A 13542-nucleotide genomic window follows, 5' to 3' on the forward strand; every position below is an offset into this window, starting at 1 on the left:
GCGGTTTAAAGTGGGACAAGTTACCTGATGAATCCAGCAAACAATATTAGCAAATATAAAATCATCAACGGCTGTTCGTTCACTACTAATGAGGAGCTGCCTTTAAGTGCTCCTCGTAAATTTGAATTTCGAGGATAACACATTGAACGGCCGTACATAAAAGTCCTCTGATGGGTTGCATAGATGTATAAAGGTGAATAAATTCAGAGCTTAATCACACAGTTAGCATAATTTGGCTTTGTAATACCATAGTGCATCTGATATAGGCATATTGTAGATGAGCTTTCCTTCTAGTTAAAGGCAAACTTGTGATCAAAACACAATAATAAAACCTGCTCACACTCCCAAAATAAATAAATAAATAAAATTAAATAGGCTATTATAGAGAGGTTGTTTGCAAAATAGCTTTTCTGTGAAAAAAAAATCTAATTTTTGAACAAGCCTAATGGAAGTACTCCGTAAATAAACAGCCCAACTGATAATTAACCCAATAAATTCCTTGACCTGAGCCTAGAAACCATAACAAAACCTTACAGGTAACACAGTAATACATGCAATAATTATCCTATAAGTCATTTACACTTAACAGAAGCCTCAATTAAGAATAGATCACATTTATTTAAAATGGTTATAGGCTCTAATCTGAAGTCTCCTTTATACAATACATGCAGAAAGTATGTGGACCCTGGAAAATTACACCCATATGTAATCATGTTCTAACAATTAAACTGGAATCTACGGCACATGAGAGGCACAAACTTGGGCTAATATAAATATCACAGTATGCTGTAGCATTAAAATACTAACCACCAAAAGTGCACAAAGGTATAAATGGGGTGCCCACATACTTTTTTTTAAAGCTCTTCAGTCAGCTATCTCGTAATCCCGACACTCCCTGAACGCAGCACCGGTCCCGCTCCACTGCGCAGACTCTGAACACTTCAATGCGAGCGGCAACTTCACCGGGAGCCTCGCGCGCCCCGCCGCCTGTCGCCCACAACAGCCCGCATCATCATCACCATCATCATCATCACCATCATCATCCTCCTCATCATCAGCATCAGCAGCATCAGTGTGATGAAGCAGCGGAGGACGGAGACCTTCCTGCTCTGAGACACTGGATCAGCGCGCAGACAGGTACGGAGCGTTTATCCGCCTTTTTTAACCACTCTGGAAACAACCAGACATCTTCATCTTCATCTCAAACACTCATTTAAAAGCTGCTTTTATTCTTTTTATTCCCTTTTTTTTGCTTCTTTATAAAAGTAACTGATCAGTTAAAGAATTTAAACTGGACCTTTTGAGGGTTTTTTATTTATATTAAAAAAAAAAAAAAAAACCTGCTTCACCTTGTGGATTTTGTGCACTGGTGATGCTCAGTGTGTGGGATTGTGGGCAGAAAGGCACTGATCAGCCTGTGTTATAAGTGTAGGTGTAGCAGAAGCTGTGTTTTATACACCGGTATTTAAATCTATTAATAGTTCCTGTTACCTGCAGTAAAACCGGCTACCTGTTGTGTAAAGCAGGTAAAAGCTCCAAACCTGCACAGCTCAGACATTTAGTATTTATATTGTGACTGAATCAGGATGCATTAAAACTTAAGTTTCTGTGCATCTGAGTCACAAAAATAGAACAGGAAATGTGAATTAGGGCAACAAAAAACACAGGAGAAATGAAATTAAAGCAGCAGAAATAGAGCAGTGGGCTGTTTGGTAAGTAAAGAAGAATCTCTCTATATTTGGCCATGGATTAAATTCTCTTTTTTTATATCCTTGGGCTGTAAAAACTTACTGGATTTATCTGAGGAAGGTTGCTGCTGCTGCTGCTGGCTCTGGTTTAGTAGCAGAAATTGGGGAAAAAAAATAAAAATGTTTGAAGTGCAGCCAGAGCGACAAGAGGAGAGAGAGACTCAACATCCCATCAATGTATCTGCACGAATGAAATAGTGGAATTAAACCGTCGCCCCTTTAACTGGACCGTCTCCACCGTGATGAATCTCACGATGGACAGAAGAGAGGAGGAATTTTAATCCGCGAGGTCACACCAGATGCACATCTTTTTATCCGAGAGGCAAACAGTGAGGATGGAGGATGAGACGGTGGCTGCGAGATGAATTGTTTTCTGGCGATGTGGGTGTGTTTCAAGTGGAAATAAGATTTATTTTATTTTCAAAAACTAGTAGCTGCAAGCATCTGGCTTCGAGCTCATGTCTGCGATTCAACATCAGCAGCACGTCGAGGTTCTCCTGTGGGCTGCAACTCATTAACAATTAATCTGCCAATCATTTATTAGTCTATAAAATCAGACAAGTAGAGACAAGTGCCAGTTAAAATGTCCTGAAATTCAACATGATGTCCTCGGATGTTTCGTTTAATCTGAGCAGGATTTCAAAACCCTAAAATATTGAGATTATTATCAATAAGACAAAGCAAAAATCAATGTTTTATCTATTAATTGACTAATTGTTTCAGTTCTACTTGACAGATTATAGTGTTTTTGGAAAATATAGACATCTGAAAAATAATGTTAAAACAATTATTTGATTGGCTGACATACACGAATCCACATGGAAGCCGCTGATGACAGTTTTGATACTTGATTAATTCTTGGAGATTGTTTAACGAGTAAATAACTCCAAACGTTTGCTGGTTGCAGCTTGTAACAATGTGAAGAATACACTTTTTTTTTGACAGTGAATAACACAGATAAGTGAATTTTTAAGACACTGGGTTGAATTCTTGCAGTGGGGGAACAGTTCAGTACTTAAACATATAATCTGAAACATTTCCTCATTAAAACAGTGTATAAACTTTAGCTCTATGTTCTATATATGTTGAGTTAAGTTCTTAAATTATCCCAAATGTTTCCAACAATGTTCAAACTCAGAGAAATCTGTCATTTTATTCAGGTAACGCTGCGTTTCACCGGTCGCCTGTCGATGGCGTCATATCCCCTTTGTGCCTGCGTCAGCGTTGTGGTTGTCTGCCAGAAGCTGTCATACATCATTGTTTCTTACTTGCCTCTAGTTTCTATAACTTCTGGGTAACACAACGTAACTTAAATAAAACTAATCTAATACATATACCTCGTTTATGAACATGATTTCTGCCTCAGTAACATCAGACAGATTTTTATGAGCAATGGCGGCTGTTTAACAACGAAGACAATGACTCTCATAGTCATCAAGCTATGGCTTTTCTTATTGTTTTGATGTCAGAGACCCCTGATTACAATTTTGAGGTTCGTTTAGTTAAACATCCAAAATCCATGGAACAAACTCGCAGCGATCTTTTTGGTGTTCAAATGTTTTCTGGAGCCGCGAGCAGAATTCTCACGAAAGCCCAGCGCAAACATTTCTTGTTGTTGAGGTTAATTTATACACACACAGAAATGTAAATTGTGCATGCAACCAAGACTTTCTACGTCTTCTTTTAATTGGTGAGAAGATGAATTTTGATTCAAATAAAATAAATTCGACTTTATTTGAACTGTTACTTATGGGCTGTGGCCAAAGTCGTCATGTTACGATACGCAGCATCTCAAAAAAAGCTGACCACCTACCTGAGACACTTCCCCATCAACCTGTAACATTAAACAAGGAAAAACTAAATGTGTCAATACAAGACCTACCAGTAAAATATTGTCCTGGAAAATGATTTCTTAAAAAGAGTGTGACAGTGCTAACCACTGAGCCACCGAGCTGCCATACAAATGCAAATATAACATACAAAACATCTGATCATCTTATAAAATATGATGCTTTACTATAGATTGCAGATGGTTTGTGACCTTGAGGAAAGGGAGAAATGACGAATGTAAACATAACTTTTGTTTATTTACATGAAAAGTGCGAAGGGCATCTTTAGTATTTGTAGTTCGCAGCTCAGAAATCTGTTTCTGAGCTTCAATTTCAGTTCACGTGTTGAAAACAATTAATTTCCATAATTAATTAAGGAATAACAATCTTCACTTTAACATTCCAAAAAAACATAAAATCTGAGTTTTTAATGCCCAAGAATTTTACCCTCTGCTCAATTTAACTCACCTATAATGGAAATATTACAAGATGCCATCATTTGAACCACCAGTTGAAACACTTCAACCGGTTAATAATGTAAAAGTGTCTTTAACATTTCATTCCTCTGTTGAGGCAGAAGTGAGGCGGCCCTCCTGCAGAGTAAACATGCAGACGTTAACACATGGATGTTCAGACCTAATGGCTCAAATTATTATTCAGCTGGAGAGGAAAGCATGACAGAAGCGTCACGCCTGGCATCAACATTTAAATTCTTGTGTCTGTTACGCTTCACATCACCACAGAATGAATGCACTTCTGAGAAACAAGATCAGACTGGAATCATGTGCACAGTTGCTACCTTTTTTTTTCAAAGCCGGACATGAGACCGGCTGGAGTGCTCGCACAGATTCTCTCCAGAGGAACAATACGAGCCTCTGATGAGGAATAAAGGCGGTATTGTCTCAGTGCCGCGATGATGAAGGGCAGAAGCGATTCCAGGTTTCACAGAGAAAGTCTCACAACAACACGGCCCCGTCCTGACGGCGGTAATTGCTGCGTAACGGCACACATGAATACCCCCAAATCAGCTCTCGGCCTCGTGCGCTCAGGCAAAGTGCACTACTCAGACAATCAGAGGCATACAATCTCAATCGCTCGTCCCCATGGCAACAGCAACTGCCGGTGTGATTGTATGGAAAGTGGTGTTTCTGATAACTTGTCACATGTAAAGACTGCTTTCACCAGTGAGCAGAAGGACTAGGGGCTGATGGCTAGTTTTTAAGGAGAGGATGATTATAGATTTGTGTCTGATAATATCAGAGAAACATCATTCTGATAGTGATAATGCACGACCAGCTGTTTCAATATGAGAATATAATGGATGAGGTGGAGGTGAAGGATGCTGTGATGTAGTAATTGTGGCATCCTCAGCTGAAGCACTGGTCATAACATCAGTTAAAGCAGCTGTAATTGATATTTGTTTTATAATAGTGAGTGACCAGGCCTGGGGAGCAACAGATTGCATGTAATGAAGTTATGTAATCAGGATACAAAAAAGATTTAGGGATGCAGGATATGGTAAAAAGAAAATTATAAAAATATAAATATTATGATTATTCTGAGAGAAAAGATCAGAGAAATATTTATGCATTACAATTTTCACTTTAAAAACTATTAAAATGATGATGTGACTCTGTACCAAACACACATGTTTTCTAACATCTGGAGAATGGCCTGGGCTTCTCTGCAGCACTACAGTCATTAATTATAATGCTGTTTTATTACACATTTACCTTTCAGCTGCTGCGATTTTGCACTTGGCCACCAGATTACAGTTATATTTAATAGTAATGAGGATTATTAGCAGGATTACAAATTTAAAACACATTTAAAAGTAAAGCGTGCACACATTACATACACATAGAAGTAACTAATAACTTTATTTAAAAATACGAGTGTGCACACATTCACAACTCTTCTAGTCTAACAACAACCACTCTAATCAGTCAAACCACAGCTAATCTTACAGTTGCCAGTTCATTATAATGGTATTGGTGCTTTTCACTGGGTGGAAAGTTCCCCATTAAGAAAACACCAGAAAAGAGGAACAACATCACAGTCCAGTGCAAGTTGTGCCTTCCAGCTGTGAAAAAGCTCTATAGGCTACTGCCTGAATTTGCTTAATGAAAAGAAAGTTTCTATTTAAAAATATACTGAGCAGAGGACACATCTCTATTCTATTCTAAGGTCACTTAGAAAACATAAAAGTCATCTGATATTTATTTTCTCTCGCCCATTTGGTGTTGAAGTAGCTCAAAACTAACCAATTTATGTTACTTTAATGTTGTAATACTTATTAGATTAGATTAGACTACATTTTTATATGCATAATTAGTAATTGTACTGGATTACATGTTTAAAGTAACCCTCCCAGTCCTGCAAATGACAATGAACCTACAGAGAATAATCACCTCAATATGCAGCTCCCCTCGGCTTTATGGGGTTTTACAGACTTTTAGCTCGGTTTTTAGCTCAGAAGCTTTAAACACTCACTGTACACTATCTACAAAGCACCAAACAACGGATGGACACAGTTAGAAGAGCCAGATATGTCCTTCAGGATTTGTTAGAGACCAAACCAGCTAAAAGATAGAGAATATAGGAGTTGTATTCGTCAGGCTGGAGGTGTAAATAAGCAGCTGTTTGCTAACATGTTCACCATTTGAACCTAAAAGGTGGTGATATGTGTTCACAATTTGATTCTGCTGCCTCCTTGTGGCCAAAACTATCAATTGCAGGTTTAAGTCTTCTGGGTTTGCTTAACTTTAATGAAAGTGAATGCATATTAGTGGCTGGTTGATGAGGTTGACAGCAGTGTGAATGACACCTTTTAGAGCAACGACACTGTAAGAACTATATCAGCAGTTCTTGTTCTGGATCAGGTTCTGCTGAGTATGAAGGTTCGGTTGTCCAAGTTAGCCAAATCAAGCTTTTATCTTCTAAAGTTACAGTCGTTTTTAGTATATTAGTCCATCTTGTGGACTCTTGCCCTATGAAAGACTAAATAATGCAATAAGACACTTCCTCTTGTGCTGCAATGTATGTGTGTGGTACAGCAGTGTTCATTGCTTCTTTGCAACTTGACTTCACTATAAACCAGGATCTGTCTTGTTTAACATTTGAGAATTTGTCCTCACTCCTCTATCTTCTTTTTTCTAACCACCATGAAAACATTATTTAATAAAAATTCCAGTTCTTCTATCCACTCAAACAGAAAATCATTTTTTTTACCGTAAAAGGAGGAAGTAAGCATTTTTCCAGTGTTGACACATGGCCAGTGTCAGTGCAACACAGTTAAGTAGCATGTTTTTGCTGTGGTTTTCTGTCCTTTTTCTGCGCCGGCGCCGGATGTAGATGGTAGCACCATATGGTCTCTAATATATCCATATCCAACTGTATGATCGTAGCTGGCCTGATTCTGGCCCTATGTTGGACAGTGTGAGAGTGTATATTAATGAGGTGACTTTGTTAAGGTTCAGTCGAACATAGGGCCAGAACAGGGCCATCTATGGTCATACAGCTGGCTGATATGTGGCTACCAGATCTGGACCACCAACTGTGGACGGCCATTCATTGCTGCCGAGTGTAAATGGGTGGACCGTTTTACATGAACTGGGCCAACAGGTACCAAGCGATTGCTGATGTCAAAATGATACTTTTTTAAATCAACTGTGATTTTTAATTAGAAATGTCTAATAATTGTAGTCGTGACTAAAAATATCACCAAGCATTCAGTGTACATTTAAGATAGTTGTAGTCCAACAGCACGTAGATTGTTGTTGAAAACCTGAAAGTTTTGCAGTCATGGAAACACCTGGAAATTGATTGGCATAAATAATCACTGTTCTGTGATGTGGTTAGAGGTAAACTGTAGTCAATTCAGAAATAGGAAAGATCAAGTGTGGTGGCAGCCAAGTACGCCACGAAAGCGAGCTAACACTCTAACGTCCCTTTTTAAATGGTACTGTCCTGCATTAGTAAGAAAAACCTCTGAAAAATGTCCTGGAAAAGTCCTGGAAAACTTCTTTCTTTAAAAGCAAGTCTGCAGTAATCAATAGAGAATGAGTGAAATAAGAGACCCTTGAACAGAAAGTGACAGATTATTGATGATCATCAGCATGTGTTTTTCCTCCAGGATGACCGAAGTGATGAACTCTCTGGAGCCGGGTACGGAGGACTTCAGCGGGGGTGGAGCAGGAGATGATCAGGGCGCAGTATCCTTCCAGGTGTGTGCGAATGTGTGTTTAGATTATTTGAAACCAGTCCTATTTTATTGGAGTGGAGAGCACACAGCGGTGAGTCACAGGTGTGATGAGCAAGAGTTAAATGTGGGCTGACGCAACTAAGGTCATTAGTTGGACTCAGTCCCGCTGTGAGTAAATGGTGTGTGTCTTATCCAGCTGTGTTAAAAGCACCAGTGAGTTATCATCTACTACTGTGAGATTTATTTTCTAAACATTTAGTGAAGTGTAAAAAGGGATCACTCATGCTTTATTTTGTAGTGCCAGGTAGATATTTTGTTTGATAAATTCTCCCAGTGTCTCTCTTTGTGCTGCTTGTGTTTTCTATGTTTTCAGTCCGACATTTAGTGAAAGCTCTAATATGTAACATTTCCTCATTAAAATGTCTATAAATGCTAGATCTATGTTAGAAGTTGTGTTCTTACATAATCCCAAATGTTTCCAACAATGTTCAAACTAATTCATGAGTCATTTTATTCAGGTAATGCTGCGTTTGACCGGTCAACTGTCAATGGCGTCATATCCCCTTTGTGCATGTGTTGCATGCATAAATTAACTTTTTATCTCAGTTTTAAGCCACATTTTTACCATCCACTGTTTAGATCTTGGTAGTTTTTACCTCTATATTTTAACCAGATGAAGGATTTTAGTCATTGGACGTCTGGATCTTAAGTTATGGTCCTTTGTCTGTCCAACAGCGTGGGAGAAGCAGTGATTTTTAAGGTGGAACTGCTTTATTCAGTGTTTTTAGCGGTTTTAATCAGCGGGTCTGTTTGTTTTGGAGAGGAGGAGACCTCTGTGGATAATTGGGCTCCCAGGTAGAAACCTCCTGAACCATGAACACTGAAGGAATCCTAACTGGGAGAAGCTGACTGCAATGATGGCAACGGTGAAGACAACCCATGATCCCACGTTGCTTCACTGCGTCAGAAAGGAACTTTCTTTTGCGAAATGGGCTCAAGAAAACTACAATAAAATAAAGCACAACCAGGAAGCAATGATTGATAAAAGTTGCTTTTAGCTTCTTCTAAGTCCCAGTTTTATACTTCCTTGCAAGACGATAATCTCAGATATAACTTAATTAGAAAAGTTAGCATCAGAAGTATGGGCATATTTGAAGTTAGAGATCAAAGTAACAAATCAGTGAAGTCGTCTTCATAAATCCAGCTGCTAATCTTTTTTCTCATACACACAGTTTTCCTAATCGGATTTTTACCGCATTGTTGTTCTTTCACGTGTGTTGTGTGTAATGAAGTAACCCTTCAGTTAACCTTACATAAGCTTCAAACAGATCTTCCCAGATACCCATGAAAGGTATCCAAAGTTGTCCAAGAGGCTTCCCTCCATCGTGGTCGAGCCGACGGATGGAGCCGAGGTGGAGAGCGGCGAGCTCCGCTGGCCACCGGACGAGCCAAGCTCTCCGGACGCCCAGAGTGAGAGACAGAGTGTCGAGGAGCAAACTGCAGGTGAGGACGAGTGTGAGGACACTGAACGTTTTATTGGGTCTGAAGCCGCAGAGGGAAGATCGACTGGTGTTTCCTTTTTGTATCTGGCTCATTTAGTTTCAAACTGGCCAATTACATGAACCACGACTTGACAAAAGTTAAAAAGATTCTTCACTTAAAGCAGCATTAAGGAACTTTTAATTCTTTGTTGATTCTGGCGACCCCTGTGGACAAAAGTGGGAGTGCTTCTACCACCTTGTTTTCTTGATTTCAAGGGGAATCCAACTGAATCCGGTCGCAGGCATTAAGAATAACTATATAGAAATAACCAGTCTTCTCACTGATGGTCCTGATGGGCTCATTTAGGTCATATATTAAATTTAGACTTTCTTAACCAGTTAAAACCCTTTAAAAGTATGTTTAAGTAGCAATACAACAATGTAAGAATACTAATATTAGATTGTTGTTAAATAATCACTGTGTAAGATATAAGGGGTGGGGCCCCTCCAAAGGGTCACAAACAGGAGTAAAAGTAGATTGAAGTTCTTGTCGGCACTATTAAACATCAATCACTTGTTAAACTGTTGTTTGTGTTGACTTAACATTAGCACATGTCTTTTATTGAAGGAAATATCATGAAGGGTCATTGTATATTGGTTTTGGCAGTCAGCTGCCGGCCCCTCTTCCCCGTACTTTCACCCCTGGTCACAAGATAAACCTGAGGGGTCGGGAGACGATTAATGAGGGAGGGAAAAAGGAAAAACAAAGTTTGAAAGCTCAGATCAAAGCTGATAATTTTTTGGACTTTAAAACTAATATAAATATCAGATAATTTTAGGGGAAATGTCTCTTTGATGGAACAGCTAATAATTCATAGACATGTGTCCCAATTAAGCACTGCTTCTTATAAGGGACCATAAGCCAAAAAGATTTAATGTTTAATAATGTCTTTTATTTTATAAGCTTATTATTTAATGTTTAATAATGTCTTTTATTTTATAAGCTTATTATATGTTTTTAATGTAGCATTGTAATCTGTAAAGTAACTAGTAACTATAAACGTCAAATAAACATCATACAGGGAGTTTATAACTGGTTATGAAACAGTCTCAATTTACATTACTTAAAATGGAAATAAGTAGATTACTTACGTAAATGTATTTAGTTACTTTCCACCACTGGCTCTGGCTATCTGGTAACACAGTCGTACGAACAGTCTTTTGAAAATCTCTCCAACACACGAGGAGCTGCTGGACTTTAGAAATGAACATCTGTCTCTTTCTACCCATAAAGGGTTATTTCCTGTAGTTCTTCTTTGCTAATGACGCACTTTGCTCTTCAGTCTCACCTGATTGGATGAACTGAACAAAAGAAGGGAAACACTCCAGAGCAGAGATGCAGAGATATAGTGTGGCATAATATTTTGCACAGAAATGGGATGATATGCATCACTGGGTTGAAAAATGAATCAGTCTTATCATTTGGCTCTCAAACAGGGTTCACCGCTGGAGTCATACAACACAGGATAAATGCAATTTTCCACTCAGGGTGAAATCATTAGAGGGAACGCATTTTCACCTCAGTTCTCGCCGTCCGATGTGGATCCGCATCTGTTGGCTCTTTCCATTGACTTTATTAGCATTCATGCTGCCTCTAAGTACCACTTGAAATGCAACTGAGCAGCTGTATTCACACCATTTGCTATCAAAATTGGGGTTTGTGGCCAACAAAGCTGTTAGAGAATATTAGTCCAACTGAGTTCAGACATTGATTTATTTTAAAGTGGACATTTTATTTTCGATTAGATTAGTTTTTATCTTCTGTTTAGTTTGATCCAGTTAAGGATCCGTAGCCTGCTATTTTCAACATGAGATTATTTCCCCTCTTATTGATCTTTACATGTAAAAACTAATTAAAACTCATGAGCTTTATTGAACACAGAAATGTATCTGACAGTCATTTGTGAAGTGTGTTGTTGCTTTTATGAAACGGGCTCTTGCTTAGTTTGAAAACACTTGTGTTGCATATTTAAAGTGTTCAAAGTATACAGAGTTCACAGTGGAGCCGGAAAGTACTGGAGACCCATAATGAGATCAATATTAAGAGTCAAATAACGATATATTCCAGCTGATATTAAGCCATGCTGGTGACTCCAGAGATGGTAATGTCTGTCTGTAAGCTGGTCCACCATCCTGTGTCCACACTCAAATACTGTGACCCCCGACTCCCTCTCCACCATGAAGTTAACATATAATAACATTGGTGATCCTCTGATCCTCGTCTAGCGCCATCATTAGGTCAAGCATGTAACTTGTCAGAGACTTTGGTTAATGACTAGATACCTACAAAAAAAAGCCATTCTGCTTATTTGCCAAATGTTACCATGCTAACATGCTAAACTTGAACTGATCTTATCTAAACATCAGCACGTTAGCATTGTCACTATGAGAGTCTTATTAAAGTAATTGTGTTGATTAATGTGCAAAGCATCATAAAACAAAAACCAGTGTGTCTGGTTTTGGTGGCATCTAGTGGTGAAGCTGCAGATTGCAACCACCTGAATACAACTCAACATGCCAAGTGTGAAGGAGAAACTACGGTCGCCATGAAAGGCCCTATCTAGAGCCCAGTGTTTGATTTGTCCATTCTGCTGTAAAAGTATAGCAGTTCAACATGGTGGACACTGTAGAAGAGGCCCCCCTCAATCTTTAGATAAAAACCATCCTAAATGTTACATGCTGGACCTTTAAAGGACCTACAGTGGTGGTTAGATCGGGAAAAGGGTTCAAACTCATCTTTATATCCTGTTCACGTCCTCAGTTTTGTTGCACACGAGCCACATTTGACAGACTGGGGAGTAATCTAGTGATTCTGCGTGTTTTTCCAGGTGAGGAACAGTCGAGCGTCGGCGTGGACGAAGAGGCTTCAGGTGCGGAGATGCAGGACTCCAACTGAACAAACTCTCCTCCTGCGTAATCCACCGCTACTGTGAGTGTGTCCAGACTTGGATGAATGGAAACGAGTCCAATAGAAGAAGAGCACGTTGCATTGATAGAAAGATCTCTGAGACAGGGGAGGAAAGGTAGAAAAACAGATTCCCAAACCCCAGCTCACGGGCTTGGAGCCAGAATCCTGTTGCCACTTTCTTTAAATAGATTTATGTACTCATCTACGCTGATGAAGGAGGTTGTTCTGACACATGTAAGCTAATGAAGATAATTGTTGCCACCTTAGACATTTTTTTTCCAGCTTGTACTTTCCTTCTGGCTGTTTTATTTTCTTGAGAAGCCGTCTGCCTTTTTAAAATGAACAAAATATACTTTAACTGTTGGCAGCAGACATGTTTTTAAAGTCAGAATTTAAAGTACAGAGTCAGAATCTCCAGTTTAGGAGAGTTTCCCCGTCTAATATAACTGTTGTCACATTTCAAGCTTTGCGATTTTGATATATATATATTTATTTTAATTCTCTGGCTCCAAGCCCTCGCCGTCCAGATGCCCACAATGTCACATCTGATCTGGACAGATGTTTCTAAATGCTGTCTTAAGTATTTAGCTCATGTGTGCCATACTACTACTACTAATGGTAGCTAATGTATTTTGTGCACAGTTTTTACATTAACTCTAGATGTAAATTACATCACTGTATGTTAAGTGCTGACTGCTGTAGTTTGGTGATCTTGATCTCACTATTCACTTTGTAATAATAGCTACGATGTTTTAAAGAAGAGTATTTGATTAAGAAAGCCGTCATCACTTTATTCGATGTTATTACGATACATTCTTTAATATATTAGAATATGTAAGCATTGTCTTCATACAGTAGGTGTTAAAGGGAATGTAATCGTGTTCTGTTTTACTTATTGGAGCAATATGTTCACAGGAATTTAAAGGCAGTCCATTTTGTTACAGAAGTAAAAAATAACCAGTATATTTTAGATGTGTGTCGCCTGTCACAGACATGATATTTTTTAAAATACTGGAAACCTAAATTATTGCACAAGTAATAAACCTTTTCAAAATTCTTAAAATGTTCGTTAATTTATTGTCCCTGTGGTTTGTGGTTAAAGGGAAGATAATCGTCTATAAGTGACAAAGTCTCTCGGGTTTCATGACGTCTGCAGGGCCTCAAGTGTCGTGGTGGACAAAGTATTGAGATCTTCTACTTTAAAGGTCCAGTGTGAAGGATTTAGTGGCATCTGGCAGATTAGTTGCAGCTCTGTCGCTTCACCCTGCCCTCTACAAGCACGAGAGAAACTAGGAGAAACTACAGTGGCCCT

General features: G+C 38.8%; 1 protein-coding gene across 1 annotated transcript; it reads left to right on the forward strand.

Moving 5' to 3' along the window:
• Positions 1-934: 934 nt before the first annotated feature.
• On the forward strand, positions 935-13293 carry LOC127361362 (protein LBH). Its single transcript, XM_051395924.1, has 4 exons — positions 935-1137; positions 7713-7791; positions 9110-9284; positions 12151-13293. Exons 2-4 carry the CDS (start codon positions 7714-7716, stop codon positions 12216-12218), a joined length of 321 nt encoding a protein of 106 aa, XP_051251884.1. The 5' UTR covers positions 935-1137; position 7713; the 3' UTR covers positions 12219-13293.
• Positions 13294-13542: the final 249 nt, after the last annotated feature.

This window comes from Dicentrarchus labrax, unplaced genomic scaffold (assembly GCF_905237075.1).
Source record: "Dicentrarchus labrax unplaced genomic scaffold, dlabrax2021, whole genome shotgun sequence".
Taxonomy (NCBI): Eukaryota; Metazoa; Chordata; class Actinopteri; family Moronidae; genus Dicentrarchus; species Dicentrarchus labrax.